At 35.7% G+C, this 19,257-nt stretch overlaps 1 protein-coding gene across 10 annotated transcripts in view; it reads left to right on the top strand.

Moving 5' to 3' along the window:
• npas3 (neuronal PAS domain protein 3) overlaps positions 1-19,257 on the top strand; it is a 609,585-nt gene that overhangs the window by 196,969 nt on the left and 393,359 nt on the right. For all 10 annotated transcript variants that reach the window (XM_087289921.1, XM_087289922.1, XM_087289923.1 and 7 more), the window contains one exon: positions 7,360-7,604. In XM_087289921.1, coding sequence (XP_087146047.1) covers positions 7,360-7,604 — 245 coding nt within the window. The remainder of the gene's footprint in view (positions 1-7,359; positions 7,605-19,257) is intronic.

The following is a 19,257-nucleotide window of genomic DNA, read 5'->3' on the forward strand; positions in this document are numbered from 1 at the left end:
TTTTGTCCTCATTCAGTCTAAAGGCTCGTACACACCAGGACGCTTTTCGTTTCCGTTTATCGTCCGCTTTTTTCAAGACGTTTTTCTGGATTCAAACCCAAGCAATTTTCACTGGCGTCGAGCAGAAGAGTATGCAAAATCACTCCTTGACGTAAGATGGCTTCTGACACCCGCTTGTAACACAGAAAAGAAGACAAAGTTGACACACTTATTTATATGGGCATCTTCTTCAATGTGTGCTTGCATTGACAGTTTTGCACTTGAGCGCCTCCAAGTGCTGTTTACTGTAACTTCAGCAGCTCCATGCACGTGAATAAAAGTGCCAATCTGATTGGTGAAGAAGGTTTTGACGCAGCTCGGCAAAACAAAAAAACGAGCATGAAACGTTTCTTTAAAAATGGCGCTTTTACACCTGGCCTTTTTGCACGTTGGTGTGCACGATCACATTGACGTCCTTTAATTAGTCACAAGGTGTTAAACGATAGGAAAACCCCAGCAAAAAACGTCTCTGTGCACAGGCCTTTACATTCATTCGTTCAGTCATTTAATAATTCCATAATTTATAAGTCAGGACTGGCTTCTTGATTAGATCCACCCAAAACATCTTTTGCTTTTTTAGATAGAAGATGTCATTATGCGGTACTGTGGCTCAGTGGTTAGCACTGTCACCTCACAGCAAGAAGGTCACTGGTTCGAGTCCCGGCTGGGCCAGGAGGCACTTCTATGTGGAGTTTACATGTTCTCCCCGTGTTGGCGTGGGCTTCCTCCGGGTGCTCCAGTTTCCCCTACAGTCCAAAGACACGCACTATAAGTGAATTGAATAAACTAGATTGGCCAAAGTGTATTCATGTCTGTGTGAGTGGGTGTTTTCCACTACTGGGTTGCAGCTGGAAGAGCATTTGCTGCGTAAAACATATGCTGGAATAGTTGGTGGTTTGTTCCGCTGTGGAGCAAGCTAAAGCTAAGCTAAAGGAAAATGAATGAATGATATAATTGAAACGGGTAGTTCACCTGAAAATGAAAATTCTGCCATTTACGTATTCAAAACAAATACTGTGGAAATCAATGGTTAGCAGTTTCCAACATTCTTCAAAATGTCTTTTTTTTTATTTCCATTAAACTGAAGGATCAAGCCAAGGGTGAGTAAATAATAGCAGATTTTGGTGAACTATCCCTTTAAGTTCCTTCCTTTACATTGTTGACATCGTTTTACCATGCCTACTTTACATTACCCTATCAATTTCTAATAATCACAAACAAACTTCAATTAGATTCAGCCCTGCAATCATTTTATTGACAGCTGATGTCATCAAGCCCCTCCCTTCCAATCACATGGCTTCACTCAGCTTTGCCACTCTTACAATTCATGATCCTATTAGGCAAATATTGATTAGATCCACCCCTGAAACCAGTTTATTTACATCTAAAAATCAAGCTCCTCCAATCACATTCCTAGCCATACCCACTATTTGAGATCCTTTCAGCCAAATATTAGTAAGATCCACCCCTGAAACCAGTTTATTTACATCTAATCATCAACCTCCTCCAATCACATGCCTGACCACACCCACTATTCATGATCCTATCAGCCAAATATTATTAGATCCACCCCTCAAACCAGTTTATTTACATCTAATCATCCACCTCCTACAATCATATGCTTTGCCACACCCACTATTCACGATCCTATCAGCCAAATATTGATTAGATCCACCCTGAAACTAGTTTGTTTACATCTAATTATCCACCTTTTACAATCACATGCCTGGCCACACCCACTTTCCATGATCCTATCAGCCAAATATTGATTAGATCCACCCCTGAAACCAGTTTATTTACATATATTCATCAAGCTCCTCCATTCACATGCTTTGCCACACCCACTATTCACAGTCCTATCAGCTAAACATTAACTAGTTCCACCCCTGAAACTAGTTTGTTTACATCTAATCATCCACCTCCTCCAATCACATGCTTTGCCACACCCACTATTCACGATCCTATCAGCCAAATATTGATTAGATCCAGCCCTGAAACTAGTTTTTTTTACATATATTCATCAAGCCCCTCCAATCACCTGCCTTGCCACACACACCATTCATGATCCCATCAGCTTCAGATACAATCAAATCTGCCCTACTGTACATTTACTCTAAAAACGTCACATACCAGAAGCAAATGGCTTTTAAATGCCATTTTGTATTGATTCCAGTGTCTTTCCAATGAAAATGTGTTGACACCGATTGACTATTTACCATTATATGACGTTTTCATGGGGATAAGCTCTAACCCTTCAGGAACGCGAAAGGTTTACGGTGCATTTATGTTCACTGCAGGGTATTTTTTTTGCACCAGCCTGGAAGCAGAAAGCAGAAAACGGCAAAATCGCTGCGCCGCACATAAATTTTCACTCAGAAAACAGGCTGTTCAATAGCACAGCGCTCATTACTCAAGAGCCACAACACAAAGTTGCGTCCCGTTTTCCTGAAAGGTCCCGCAAGAGGGCCTGTGTTATCACCAGGATTGTGTGTTTGCTGCGTTTTTCCTGTAGTACGTAATAAACATGTCACCAAAATGAAGGTCAGCTAACCTCATATTTGTCAGGACCGGCGTAATGCCTTCCAAGTTTGTGGAACAAATGAAATTCTGCTGCTCTGTTGCACTTTGCATCCAAACAACCATTACAACCGGCTTTATATACTGTCTGAGCATCAGACCATCAAATGGTGTTTTTATTTGTGTGTTGCATCGCTCCACACCACTGAGAACTGAAATCCATCGCTAGTATGCAAAGGCGTGGAGCCGAATCTATATTTGATGGTGAAGTCATAGTTTTTATAGAGGATTAAAATTGATCAAGGCATCTCCGAGACGTCATCGATGGAACTTTTTGGGCTGCTTTTTGCTCTAAGTTGCTTGGGAATTATTGAGCGTTACTAGGAATTGCGAGACTACATCAAGATTAAGCACTGCAGAATATGTTTGCTTCTTGTGGCACGGCCCCATTTCATATTTTATGTTGCTTTTTTTTTTGTTCAGTGCTAAAATGTGAAGACAATATCTGCTGATTTTCTTCTCCGGCAACAGTCGTTTTTCATCCATCAAGGCATTCTTCTCTCCCCATCTTTCGGCACTTGCTATAACTGATTTAGCATTTATGGTGGTAAAAAATTAATCTAAATGTCGGCCAACGGGGAACGCAGAAGCTCTGGGCTGATTTATTTCCGACTTAATTCAGAATGGCTTGACATGATGAACGCTACAGAAAGTGGGCAGTTGTGTTTTGGAAGCATTAAAGCGGCTGTTGTGAGTTGTTTGATTGAAAATCATAAATCAATGGGCTCAAACCATGGACCCGAGAGCTGAGAATGTAAACAGCAGACAGCCTGCGCCGCGTGCATTATTAGCTGAAACACTGCGCATTTACTTGCGTTTTAAGTGAAATAAAATGGTGTGCTTTGTGAATAAAAAGCTGGTGGATGTGATTTATATACATCTGAATGCATTTCAAAGGATTTCTGTGAAGGTGTTACAACAATGTTTAGAAAAAAAAATGCGAACATATTTTTTGTACATTGCATTGAATATACACTGACCGGCCACTTTATTAGGTACAACTTAGTAGTAACAGGTTGGACCCCCTTTTTCATTCAAAACTGCCTTAATCCTCTGTGGCAAAGATTCAACAAGGTACTAGAAATATTCCTTAGAGATTTTGGTCCATATTGATATGATAGCATCACGCAGTTGCTGCAGATTTGTTGATTGCACATCCATGATGCTAACCTCCCGTTCCATCACATACCAAAAGTGCTTTATTATATTGAGATCTGGTGCCTGTGGAGGCCATTTGAGTGCAGTAAACTCATTGTCATGTTCAAGAAACCAGTCTAAGATGGTTTATTCTTTATAAAATGGCGCATTATACTGCTGGAGGTAGCCATCAGAAGATGGGTACACTGTGGTCATAAAGGGATGGACATGGTCAGCAACAATACTCAGGCAGGCTGTGGCGTTGACACAATGCTCAATTGGTACTAATGGGCCCAACGTGTGCCAAGAAAATATCCCCCACACCATTACACCACCACCACCAGCCTGAACCGATACAAGGCAGGCAACATGCTGTCATGTTGTTGACGCCAAATTCTGACCCTACCATCCGAACATCGCAACAGAAATCGAGACTCATCAGACCAGACGTTTTTCCAGTCTTCTATTGTCCAATTTTGGTGAGCCTAAGCAAATTGTAGCCTCAGTTTCCTTTTCTTAGCTGATAGGAGTGGCCCTGGTGTGGTCTTCTGCTGCTGTATCCCATCTGCCTCGAGGTTGGATGTGTTGTGTGTTCAGAGATGCTCTTCTGCATATCTCAGTTGTAACGAGTGGTTATTTGAGTTACTGTTGCCTTTCTATCAGCTCGAACCAGTCTGACCATTCTCCTCTGACCTCTGGCATCAACAAGGCATTTGTGCCCACAGAACTGCAGCTCACTGGATATTTACTCTTTTTCAGACTATTTTCTAAAGATGGTTGTGTGTGACAATCCCAGTAGATTAGAAGTTTCTGAAACAATCAGACCAACAACCATGTCACTTTCAAAGTCACTTAAATCACCTTTCTTCCCCATTCTGATGCTCAGTTTGAACTGCAGCAGATCGTCTTGACCATGTCTACATGCCTAAATGCATTGAGTTGCTGCCATGTGATTAGCTGATTAGAAATTTGAGCTAGCGAGCAGTTGGACAGCTGTACCTAATAAAGTGGCCGGTGAGTATATATAGATATTATATATATAGATTAACATATTTTACTTCAGAAGCAGCAGAAATCTTTTGTCCGTGTTCTAGTTTTAGTTAACAGTAATGACCCTGCATAAATCATAACTTAATAGGTATTTGTTTCATCTGTAATTTATTATAATGAGTTATTTCTGGGCATTGGTTTCCTAATATCCATCATATTTTGCTTCTAACATTCTGCATACCTCTGTATGACAGTGTATAAATTGTTTTGCTAATGTGGAATATTCCATATTTACTGTATTTCCATATTCTGGGATGTCGCCTTCCAGTGTACAGACTGCATTGAATTGCATGCAGTTGCTGCCAGAAAGCGACTAATTTTATTCAGAAGGAAATAAATACAGAGAAATGCTCAGCGCAGAGTTGTAAATCAAAATAAACAGAAACACTTTAAGGCAGTAGTCATAATTTATAATAAATCGTTGTTTTCGTGCAGGCATGTGTGGGAGCGCGTGTGTGTATTTTGGGCATCGCAGGTGAGCTTTAGCTTGCTGTTGTGTTTCTTTCTCTTTGTTGAAGCACTTGGCGGGGAAAGAAGATCTCTGGCCGGCTGTCTGTGTGTCTGTGGTAAAAAGGCAGCAGTGAAAGTCATTCACAGGGCCGTCTCACGAGACCCCGGGCCAAAGCTAATCACAACTTCGACCCACTTCTGGATTCCAATGACTGAATCAATTGAGCTGAGGCCTCCCGATGGAGCACAACAAAGTCGGTGCGACTGCAACTTTAGCCTGCTGCGGCCCAGCGCCACAACACCGCGGTTTGCCTGGCCGTCTGTGATTGGCACAGAGATGTGCTCTTGATCCTATATACAGTCAATGACAAAGAACGATTGAGTTCAGTTACAGACCCGCTCTCCTGGGCCTTTTGTTTGGCTGCGAACAGCAGTGTTGAAAACAGAAAGGCATGTTGGGATATATAGCAATAAATTACAATAGAGATGAACTTTAGGTTGTTCTGACTCAGATTCCCTTGTATTTCTAACTGGAACATGTTGCTATATCTTTCTAACTATTCTAACTAACCATGAATAGTGTGATAATTTATGTTAAAGCATGCTATCGACATGTTATTATGTGCTTGCCACATGCTAAAATATGATATCTATGTGCTAGTAGACAGTAGCAGTGTTAAATCATGCTAGCACCTTAAAACACTTTACCAACTTTGCTGAAAAAACAGTATTTGCTGAAGGTATGTTTTGATGCTGGTCTTGCTGGTTTTAATGCTGGTCTTGCTGGTTTCAATGCTGGTTTTGATGCTCTCAATGCTAGTTTTGCTGGTGTCGATACTGGTCTGGCTGGTTTCAGTGCTGGTCTCAGTGCTAGTCCTGACCAGCAAGACCAGCATTGAAACCAGCATAGAACCCAGCAAGACCCGCATTGAGACCAGCAAGACCAGCATACAAGCATCAAAACATTTCTTACCAGCATAATCATGTTTGTTAATTGTGTTAACAGTGTATTAGTCACCTGCTAGAAACATGGTAGCAATGGGCTAAAAATGTGCTAAATGAACAGTGTGGTAAATCTTACTATAAACATGTTTACTGTATGCTAAATCAATGCTAACAGTGTGTTGAGTCATGCTAGAAGCAGGTTAACAACAGGTTATCATTTCCCTACTAGAAAAACAGATTAAACCAGCCTAGGCTGGTTGGCTGGTTTTACCTGGTCGACCAGGCTGGTTTTATAGGGGTTTTGGCCATTTCCAGGCTGGTTTCCAGCCATTTCCAGCCTGGTCTTAGCTGGTCAGGCTGGGAGATGACCAGCTAAAACCAGCTTGACCAGCCTAGCCAGGCTTGGAGCCCTGCCAAAACCAGCTACGTCCAGCTTAAACCAGGCTGGTCAAGCTGCTTTTAGCTGGATTTTGCTGGTCATTTTCCAGGCTGACCAGCTAAGACCAGGCTGGAAATGGCTGGAAACCAGCCTGGAAATGGTCAAAACCCCTCTGAAACCAGGCTGGTCAACCAGCTAATTTGCTAATTTAAAACAGCAGTGTGGTAAAGCATGCCACAAACATTGTGTTAAAACATGTTTAACATGCTAACGATATATAAAATCATGTTAGCACTACTGTAGCCACAACATAAGCAATACCAAACAGCTTCAAATATAAGATCCAAAAAACATAAACGCAATATGTTAAATTGTGTTATAAACATGCTAACACTGAGCTAGCATAGCATTAGTTAATAGTAATAGCTAAGTTAATAGCAATTGTAATATTCAAAAAACATAAAAACAATATGTTAAATTATGTTACAAACATGCTAACAATGTCATGAAACATGGTAGCAGTGAGCTAATTTATTATAGCAGTGTGATAAATTATTCTACACACAGATTAACAAAACATAAAATCATGTCAGCACTATGGTAGCCATGGTAGAAACAGTAGCAAACAGCAACAGTATGACATATGACATTCAAAAAAGCAAAAAAAGACATTTGAAACATAAAGTATTAATGTTTTACCAATCATAATACGAATGTAAAGTGTGCGAGGCTTTGACTATTATCAGACATTGATGTTAGCGACGCTCTTGTGTTTGACCCAGGTTGCAGGCTCTGAGGAAGGAGAAGTCACGTGATGCCGCTCGCTCGCGCCGGGGCAAGGAGAACTTTGAGTTTTACGAGCTAGCAAAGATGCTTCCTCTGCCCGCCGCCATCACCAGCCAGCTGGACAAGGCCTCCATCATTCGCCTCACCATCAGCTACCTGAAAATGAGGGACTTCGCCAACCAGGGAGACCCGCCGTGGAACCTGCGCATCGAAGGCCCGCCGCCCAACACCTCCGTCAAAGGTACAGGCTATATTTGGCTCTCTGTTATGGTTTTTATTGAAACAATGGAATATTGGATGGTTTATTTTCAATGTTATGCGTATTTAAAGTCAGCATGAACCATTTATTTATTTATTTTTTTGTATTGTGACCTATAGAAACGGAATATTGAATGAGAAAACAGTGGGCGTGGCTTGGTTTTTCTACTGCTAGCTGATTGGATGTGGTGAAGTAGGCATTTCATTCAGAAAGATCAGGAAAAGGGTTATTACTACCTAACAGACACCTCCTCCTCCATTTTTGTTTGTTTTCAACATTGAAGTTAGAGGGGCGTGGTTAAGTACGTTAGCTAGGGTTATACGATCTTGATCATTCATCATTGTAGGCAGCTGTGAATTAATTATTTATTTATTAATTAATTATTTATTAATTAATTATTTGTAGCCTACCGTTTCAACTATCTGACCCACATGGCCTTTGTCTTACCCATAAGTAATCAAATAATAAATTAAAAATATAAGTTACACACAAATGACCAGCTGTCAGTCACTTTTTTCAGGGGATAGGCCGAGTGATCGGTGTCGTTATTATGACTTTGACAAACTTGGTTGGAAAAATAGGTGCACAACCAACCAACAGTATCTAATGTGTTCGCTAAAATTACAAAGCACAAACGTGAAAGTGAAAGATTGAAGCAGTTTACTGATGCTGTGACACGTTACCTGATAGATTCTTTTATTTATTTATGATTTGTTTATGGGCAAAACAAAGAACATGCGGGTCAGGTAGTTGAAACAGTAGGCTACAAATAATTAATCCGTTATTAATTAATTCATTATTTATAAATAATTAATTTACCTCAGCCTATGACGACGCTGCCATTGTCCATCGCGATGATTCACATTAGACGTCAGACAATGCCATATTGGTCGACATCGGCCAACCCTAAAATCCAATGAATCATCTTTGAACCATTATTTTAGTGTGTGTGTGTGATTATTGAAGTCCTTTCAGAAACGCACAAACCCGAGACTGACGCGTGAAAAAAACAAAGGAGAAGCCGGAAAAATCAAAGGAGCAAATGATTATTGCAGCAGACATAAACACGCTACCATGTTTAACTATTATCCTCACCTTTTGGACTATTATGAACTCGGAATAACTGAATTACTCTCTAACAGAGGCTACAAGTGCTGCTGAAGATTAAAGATGCGGATGAGAGGTTTGCTCTGACTGTAGGCTATATGTTGCGTGTTGCTTTTGAACCCAAATAAGGACAAAATGTATGCTGTGTGTAGTTTTTCTGTAATTGGTAACATATTGAAGACTATAAGGGTCTGTATGTGGTCATATTTTGCATTAATTTATTTAATTTATGTAATTGCAGATGTTACAGTAGGCTATTTAACATCATTGACCTGCAGGTATAATCAAATGCTGTTCATAGAAGTAATGAACATTTATGCACAAATATTTATGTGTATAAAGCATCTGATTTGTGAAAGGTGCTTCTTGTATGATATGTGAACAACCCGTACAGCTTTACTGTAGACATTTTCTCGAGAATATAGTTGTCTGAAACTTTCTGTCGTACACCACACCCACCAAAAGGGTACTATTTTGGCAGTGGAAACGCAAGCCTGATTAAGGTGACCCGTACTGTATCATACTGTACCACTCAGTGGAGACAGGCCATCATAATGCTCTTATTAGGGAACTAACTGCATACTTAATATAGCTAGATATTTGACAGAAGTGACACTGACTGAATTGAAAATGAACACAAGCTAGCATCATTCATCAAGTTGGTCTGTCAGTCTTCTTTATAAAGTGTAATTGTATGTGTGCACTCATTTTAAACTTCTTTAAACAAACTCAAGGACTTTGTAAGTAAACAGCCTTATTCAGTAGACAAAAACAACATATAATCAGTTAGTTTTGGTTACCTGGAAGCTGCGGATGTCCTGCGAGATCTGCTTAACCATCATAAGTTTGTAGCACTTGAGGCTGGAGAAGAGAAAAATAGCTGTCGGTTGTAAATAAACAAGACTGTCGTGCCCTACAGAAGCCTAATTACTTACCCATGTCTGTTCACTGAAGCCGCCTATAGATTTAACAGTAACTATGGATTCTTGGTTGGACTGTAACGATTAGGTGAGTAATGGGCTTGGTTAATCAACTAATGCTAATTGGTTGGTGATAAAGGATGCAGTCGGGATCGATGAAAATAAAAAAAAGATGCGCTCGATACTTGCTCTTCTCATTATATTTGATGGCTGTGGCTGGATGTAATATTTAAGGAAGATGACGCGCTTGGGATTGTTTGCAGTTTTTTGTGTGTTTGCTGTGTGTTTTAGTGACTGAGATTCAAACAATTAGACAAAGTAGTATTTGCAAAGACACGTTAGATGATGTTGGTCATATTTATTTATTTATTTATTTTTTTTGTTTTGTGCTCTGGTTTCCCCCACAGTCCAAAGACATGCAGTATAGTTGTACTGAGTAGGCTAAATTGTCTGTAGTGTTTGAGTGTGTATGGTTGTTTCCCAGAGATACGTTGCGGCTGGAAGGGCATCCGCTGCGTGAAACTTGCTGGATAAGTTGTCGGTTCATTCCGCTGTGGCGACACTGGGTTAATAAATGGACTAAGCTGAAAAGAAAATGAATAAATTAATGTTTTGTTTTTATTTGTTTTATTTTATTCTTTTTTCCTTTTTTTGCTTTTATTTTTTGTTTTATTTTATTTATTTTATTGATTTTTGTTGTTTATTATTATTTTTTTACAACAGCAAAATATTTTTACTCAGCATTAAGTTGTATTTAGATTTTCTTTCATTTTAAAAACCCAGAAGAAATAATAATAAAATAAAATATCATAAAATAACCTATATTTATTTATTTATTTATTCATTCATTATTTATTTATGGATTAAAGTGTTGTCGATAGTTTTATAGTTATATTAAATAAAATACTTAATTATATTTTGCAATTTGTCCTGTTTTTCCATATTCTCCTTTGTATTATCATGAGATTATAATCTATGTTATTTGTATATAACTGAAACTAAATATTTTAATTCAATTTTATATTTATTTACAGTCAAAACTACGAGTTTCCATTTTATATGTTTTATAGTTCACATTGTTGTTTTCAGATTTTTGTAATTTATTTTTATATTTTATTTTATTTTATCATACATTCCTTTGCTTTTTATTAGTTTATTTTAATTTGTTCTCTATAATTACATGTTTTTTTTGCTTTTTAAAACTTTAAAACTTTTTAAAACGTATTGTTTCTGTATTATTATTTATTAGTTTCCATTGCTTTTGATTATTTTATTTATTTTTTATTATTACTTATTATTTTCCTTTGCTTTTTGTCATTTTATTTTTTTCTTTATTATTATTATTATTACATTATTTTTCTTTGCTTTTTATTATTTTTTTTATTATTTTATGATTTTTTTTAAATTTGATTTTATTCTGTATTATTACACACTATTTTCTTTTGCTTTTTAATTATTTCATTAATTTTTTTGTTATTAAATATGATTTTTCTTTGTATTTTATTATTTTATTTTATTGTTTCTGTATTATTAAATACAATTTCCTTTGTATTTTATTATTATTTTCTTACATTTTATAATGTATTATTAAACACTATTTTTCATTGTTTTATGATTATTTTAATTTATTTTATTTCATTATTTTTATTACATATTATTTTCCTTTGCTTTTATCATTTTATTTTATTTTTATCATATATTATTACACACTATTTTCTATTGCTTTTTGATTATTTTGTTTGGTATTACACATTATAATGTTTTGCTTTCATTATTTAATTTAAATTGGTTCTCTATTATTACATGTTATTTTCCTTCACTTTTTATTATTTGATTTATTGTATTGCATTATATTTTATGTATAATTACACACTATTTCACTTTGCTTTGATTTGTACCATTGCATCCATTAAACATCTTCCTTGCATTGTTTCTTTAAGTGCATTTTCATTGTCACAAACTCACTCCATTCACTTTCCACTGAACGGTGCATTATTTACAGTATATTTGTGAATGCCTGCACTACCTTGAGTGTTTAAATAGTTGCAGTTTTTCCAGCGTCTTTGTTCTGCGTTCTCAGTCCGGCTCAAACACAACAGATGGTATCATTGTTGTCTCGCTTTGAAGAGCCGCATGCATTTTAATGAGAAAATGTATATAGTGAATAATTCGCCTTTCACATGTCCCGAACCAGCGCGCTCGACATGCACTGCAGGAAATGATGTAAGCGGAGGAAACCAATCAAGTGCATTAATGAACATTCAGCAAGGTGAAGCCAAACCCTGGAGGACAATGAGAGGTGCTTTTTTTTCCGTCCTTCTAGCTCATGGACGGCGGCGTTTGAATTGAATCAGTTTGATTTGCTCTACATTTGGAACAGAAGCTGTTATCGATTGCTGTTTTGCTGCTCTGCTCTGCATGGCTGCTGGAGCTGATGGATCCTCATTCCTACTGCTCATCAATCTCTGCTTACTTTCACATGGACACTGAGCTGTGTGTGTGTGTGTGTGTCAGGCAGTTTATTTTATACATTATTGATTTTATTTTGTTATATATTTAAATATATTTTTGTGGAATTAATGCTAATTATTTTTACAGCATTGTTTTATTTTATTTATTTATTTTTAAATGATTTATTTATTTATTTATTTATTTATTTATTTATTTTAGGTATGTCAATATTTTTGCCAAGTATTTTATTTTATTTTATTCTTTATTTTTATTTTATTTTGTTTTATTTTCAATGTGCCAATGCATTTATTTTATTTTTTTAGGTTTGCCAATAAATTGAATTAAATTTGTTTTAAATTTCTTTTCTTTTCTTTTCTTTTATTGTATTATTTTTTATTTTATTTTGTTTAATTTTTAATGTTTCAATAAATTTTTTTATTTTTTTTTATTTTTTAGGTCTGCCAATATATTTTATTTTATTTTATTTTACTTATTTTTTTTTAGGTGTGCCAATAAATTAAATTAAACTGGTTTCAACTTTCTTTTCTTTTCTTTTCTTTTCTTTTCTTTTCTTTTCTTTTCTTTTCTTTTTGTAGGTGTGCCAATAAATTTAATTTATTTTAAGTTTGTTTTATTTTATTCTATCTTATTTTTGTAGGTGTGCCAATAAATTTAATTTAATTATTTTAACTTAATTTCATTTTATTTTTTTATTTTATTTATTAATTTTTTAAATCTATACATATATATATATATATATATATATATATATATATATATATATATATATATTATGTCAGTTTTAACATATTTAACATATATTTAGTTTTAACATTATACATTACTGATTTAATTCTTCAAGTTTTATTGTTATTGCAGTTTACTTTAGTTTACTGTTTAATTTAATTTTAGTTTTATCTTTTATTATTTTTTTTTAATGTAGTGTATTGTAATGTGTATTTATATAGCGAATTTATCAAGTATAGCCATACACCCAAACTGCTTTAGAATCATAAGGGCAGTCTCTCCACACCACCACGGTTTGCTCACCACACACTTGCTATAGCTGGAGTGGAGAGATGATGTTAGAGCCAATTCAGTGGATAGGTAAGATTGTGAAGCCATGGAGTAAATTTGGCCAGGACACCGGGGTTACACGCCCACTCTCTATGACGACAATGATATATATTGTTGTCATAAAAAAAAAAAAAAAAAAAAAATATATATATATATATATATATATATATATATATATATATATATATATATATATATATATATATATATATATATATATATATATATTTATATATATATATATATATATAATTTTTATTCAATTAATTATATTGAATTGCGTGTTTGTTTTACAAATAAATCCAAATTAAAAGTCATTATAAAATACAAATAAATGAATTATTAAAATAAAATTTTTTATAAAATAATATGTAAAATGAAATAAATAAAACAAAAAAATTATAAAATAAAATAAAATAAAATAAAATTTTTATTATTTTTATTTTTATTAAAATAAAAATATTCTGAAGGAATGTGTTTGTTTTGTGCTGGAGATTCTCTCTCTCCACCTCTGACTTCTGTCTCAGTGTTGTCGGGTCTAAAAGCTCTGCATATGTTCAGCTGAGCGTCTGCTGTAATGCAGAGCAGGACCAATCCAGCATATGGAGAATTATTGCATCAGGCCTGAAGCTCAGAGGTCAGAGGTCACCATCCGCATCTCCTTCAAGGTGAACTGGAGGAAAGTCAGAATGCTCGCTGTAGAAATCACCTCATCATTCGACAGTGCAGATTTTTAGACGACTCGACCTACCCTGTTAATAATTTTTGTAAATTACACATTTACATTTTACTGTAGAATGTTACTGTATTTTAATGTTGCATTGTGAAAATCACTGTATATATTTACAGTAGAGCTAGACAATAGTGTAAGTGCATATACATCAAGATAAATGGTGCAGTGAATGTAAATACAGTATTTTTGCTGTAACTGGTTGACAGTTAGTTACTGGCAAACTGCTGCCTGTAAGCTGCTGTAGATTTTACTGGAAATTGTTAACAGTATAGAGATGTGAGACCACCAATTGTGTTATATAACATTTGCTGTGAAGACGAGAAAAAGAGAGCACTTGATTTCTTGTAAGATATAAAAACTGATGATTGTAACCTTTTGGGAATCTCTGAACAGCGGTTGCCAAATCCACTAAGAAAAATCTGCCTGCGTTCAGATACTATATTACTTCATAATCAGACACAAATGTTCAAAACTTTGGAGTCGTTAAGATTTCTTTTATCTGATTTAATACTTTTGTCCAGCGAGGACAGTTTAAATTAATCAAAAGTGACAGTAAAGACATTTATATTCTTACAAAAGCATTTTTGTCTCAAATAAATGTTGCTCCTCTGACTTTTCTATTCATCACAGAAAAGAATGACCTTAATTTTTACTAAGATATAACCCTTCATTACGCATTTGAGTTTGTTTTGGTCTGGAATAAAATGTGACTAGGGAAAACAAAGCTAGTTTTATTTTGCATGGGTACATTTTAGAGAATAGCCGCACATACATTGCACAGTATGGGACAAAATTAGTGTATTTTTATGCCAAAAATCATTTGAATATTAAGTAAAGGTCATGTTTCATGAGGACATTTGGTACATTTCTGTCTATATTTGTGATTGATGAATATTAAAATGCTTTGCTTAAAATTAATTCAGAAAACTTTCAAGATGATCTTAATATTTAGTTTGTTTTTGATCCTCATAATCCAGATTTCATCCTAATACTGTCCTTCATTCATTCATTCATTTTCTTTTCAGCTTAGTACCGTTATTAATCTGGGGTCGCCACAGCGGAATAAACCGCCAACTTATGCAAGTTTGATCATTTTTTCCTTTTTAAAATGTATTTTATTTGAAGATTATTATTATTTATTATTATTATTTATTATTACGCTTATACAACAGTTCAACGGCATAATAATGTATATAAAAAAGAAAATCAAACACGGAAATGCTAAAAATCCTTTTGTACGAGGAACTACTTTCTTCCACCATTCCTTCACATCTGCAGCCGGCGTCAGACCAGCAGAAACCGTTGCTCATTCACCAACGTCACTTTAGAGCTAGTGTTTGAATGATTCTCTAGCGTAATGTCTGAAGTCATGACAAAACAGCTGATTTTGCTCACATTTTCAGATTAAAAGGCTGAACGGCATGAAATCCCATCAGTCTACAAATATTTTCCAGTATTTCTTGGTTGCAATCAGGATTTCACAATAATTAATTCAGAAAAAGCTAAAGCAAAGCAAACCCTAGCAGATTACTATGGTATAAATACAGCACTACAACATACAAAAGAAGAAAATCGACTTAGATGATGAGAACTTAAACTTACGATGTGAAATTCTGTTTTTCTCCTGTAAAGACTTATCATGTGGTGTCCGTCGCTATCTGAAACTCAAAAGATTTAAAATAGGCACTATCCTTATAAATAAGCTGCATAGTTGCAATTTAAACAACTACATTATTGTCTATAAAGTACATTATGTTGTCCAACAGCGTGTGTTATTATACAGTATTTGCTGTAAAATGAATAAAAAACACTTCTTGACTTGTTGTAAGGCATTTCTACATAATAGCTGATGAGTTTAACCTTACGGGAAATCTCCAAACAGTGTCATTTGGCAAATCTCCCGTGAATCACAACGATTTTTTTACTTCAAGAGAAAATTCTACCTGCAATTTACCGCTTTTCCTCCGAGTCTAAAGAACAATTTGCAGCTTCCATCTGAACAGTCGCCAAACAGCACTGAAACAAAACCAGGCTGACAAAGCGTACAATTCCTCCTCTTTATCTGCAATAAAAGCCACCGCATTACTGGCATCACAACTAAAAGAATTTGACCTCGCTTTCCCTAGTGCAGATTTATTATCATCCACCGTCGTTCTCCTGTTGACCTTTACCGTAATTGACCCATCAACAAATTTTTCCTTTTAACTGGAATTTGCTAGTCTCTGTCAGGAGCTATGGTAGAGTCAGAAAGTGTTTGCAAATGTATTTTGCCTTTTACCTATGTGACCCTTTTAGTAGCGATTTTTACTGATTTACTGAATTATTGATAAATATAAATATGCCAAGGGTGGCATGGTGGCTCAGTGCTTAGCACTGTTGCCTCACAGCAAGAAGGTTGCTGGTTCAACTCACGGCTGGGCCAGTTGGCTGTGTGGAGTTTACATGTTGGCCTATGTTTTCTCTGGGTGCTCCTGTTTCCCCCCACAGTCCAAAGACATGCAGTGTAAATGAACTGAATAAACGGAATTGTCTGAAGTATATGAATGTGTGTGTGTGAGTGTGGGTGTGAATGAGAGTGTATAGGTGCTTCCTAGTACTGGGTTGCAGCTGGAAGGTCATCCACTACGTATAACATATTGAATAGTTGCCGGTTCATTGCACTGTGGCAACCCCTAATAATCAGGGACTAAGCCGAAATAAAATGAATGAAATAAATATGCAAAATCAATGTAAATATGTTTAGCCTTTGCCTATATCTCACACCCCTTTGGTATTAAATTTTGCTAATAAATAAGAATATAAAAATCCATTGAAAGGCCATTGCAGCATCAAGAGCTGATCATTTTTTAATCTAAAAGCAGATGTTTGTGCAAGTAAAAATGTATATTTCTTATAAAAAATCTTAATTATAATTGTTGTTTTCATTTTGTTTGTTAAAAATAACTTTGCAAGTTTCATAATTTTACTTTTTTGTAATTTTTTCTTCGAAAATGTAAATGAATTGTATAAAGCATTAACATTTAAAACTTTTTTTTCCATTCTCACTTTTTTTGTTTCTCTCCACGCTAATTTTTGTTAGTTAATGTATTTACTGATATAAACTAATTATGAACAATAATTGTACAACATTTATTAATCCTATTTCAGCATTTACTAATGCGTTATAAAAATCCAAATTCATGCTTATTAAGAGTAGTTAATGCACTATGCGCTAACAACTTTATTCATCTTAACTAACGTTAACTAACTTGAATAAAAGCAGCAATAATTGTATTGTTCATTAACAAACATGAACTAATACAACTTTATTGTATAGTGTTAGCGTTCTTTTATATACAATATACACTACCTGACAAAAGTCGATCCCAGTTGTAAGAGCAACAAATAATAACTTGACTTCTAGTTAATCATTTGGTTGTTCATTCTCATACTTCAGCCTCCAGATCAAAGTTCCTAAAAGCAAAGAAGGTCAAGGTGCTCTAGGATTGGCCAGTCCAGTCACCAGATATGAACATTATTGAGCATGTCTGGGGTAAGATGGAGTAGAAAACAAAGAATCTTGATGAACTCTGGGAGTCCTGCAAGAACTCTTTCTTTGCCATTCCAGATGACTTTATTAATAAGTGATTTGAATCAGTGCAGAGATGTATAGATGCAGTTCTCCAAGCTCATGGGAGTCAGACACAATATTAATTCTTTTTCCACTGCAGCATGACTTTATATTCTATACTGTACATTATTTCTGTTAAGTGACAAGACTTTTGTCTAAGCAAAGTCAGAGCTTACTGTCCTAATTAAATAATTAAAATCAAGGCATGATCATATTTTATTTTGGTAAAATAAGCATAATTTAGAGGCCTTTGCCTTTCATATAAGCCACTTCTGATACCAAACGATCAACTAGAAGTCAAGATATTATTTGTTGTAGGATAGGCAACAAGACTTTTGTCAGGTAGTGTATACTTTACATTGGTTTTTTTTTTTAAAACAATGACTCTTAAATAAAAACTCATCCAAATTTTGAATGCATTATGAAACTTTGTATTCAAGTCCACCCATTGTGTCATCATAAAATATTTGCAGGAAACTTCATAAAAATAGCACTTCTTGACTTGTTGTAAGGCATTTCTACATAACAGCTGATGATCGTAACCTTTTGGGAAATCTGCAAACAGTGTCATTTGGCAAATCTCCCGTGAATCACAACGATTTTTTTGTTTTTTAGCTTAGAGAGAAAAATCTACCTGCATCTAAAGGAACAATTTGCAGCTTCCATCTGAGCAGTCGCCAAACAGCATTAAAACAAAGCCGCCTTTTGTTGGATGCAAAACCAGGCTGACAAAGCGTACAGTTCCTCCTCTTTATCTGCAATAAAAGCCACCGTATTACTGGCATCACAACTGAAAGAATTTGACCTCGCTTTCTCAAGTGTGGATTTATTATCATAAGTCGCGCCATCCGCCGCCGCTCTCCTGTTGACCTTTACCGTAATTGACCCATCAGCTAATTTTTTTTTTTTTTTTTTTTTGGAGGGGGGAGCATTTTAACCGAAATTTGCTAGTCTCTGTCAGAAGCGTTTCACATCTGTTGAAGGACACTGCACAAACAAGCATGACCTTTCTGTTGTTTGGAGGATGGCGGCGCCCCTGACCCCCCCTCTCAACCCCCCCACCACCTGTGCATTCATTATTCATGCATGCAGAGCAGCGAGAGGCGCCAAAATGCCACACTTCACCAGGCGCGCAACCCAAAAACTCTGCCTCCACAATTGACACGTTTTTTTTTTTTTTCGCCTGTAGTTTGCCGCCGAGTCGAGGACACATATGCCGGTTGTCCTTTTATGATCACCGAAAGGAATTCCAAATGTGCTGGAATATTCGGATGTTTTCTATTGGAATGTCATTTCTCCATCTTAATCACCCACGGCGTAAACATGTTGCGCCAGCGGCTGTTTGTCTGGAATTAATTGAGCAAAATGTGAAATTATTTTACATGCAGCACCAGCGTCCGTAGGGAAATAAGTCATGATGCAGATCTCGGTAACGTCTCAATTGTTTCTCCTGGATTGCGGTGAGGTTAAAGCAAATGGAGAACTTTGTCTGGTGTTTTTACGTGAGCCAGATCATACTCATGTTCTATTCAAAGCTCTAATTTTGTTCACTTTGTTAACACAAACATTCTTTCATTTTCTTTTCGGCTTAGTCTCTTTATTGCTCCGGGGTCGCCACAGCGGAATGAACCGCCAACTTATCCAGCACGTTTTTACGCAGTGAATGCCCTTCCAGCCACAACCCATCTCTGGGAAATAACACAAACATTTATTTCTAAAATTAGCTTTTTTTCTTAA

This window comes from Danio rerio, chromosome 17 (genome assembly GCF_052040795.2).
Source record: "Danio rerio strain M-AB ecotype USA chromosome 17, GRCz13ab, whole genome shotgun sequence".
NCBI classification, from domain to species: Eukaryota; Metazoa; Chordata; class Actinopteri; order Cypriniformes; family Danionidae; genus Danio; species Danio rerio.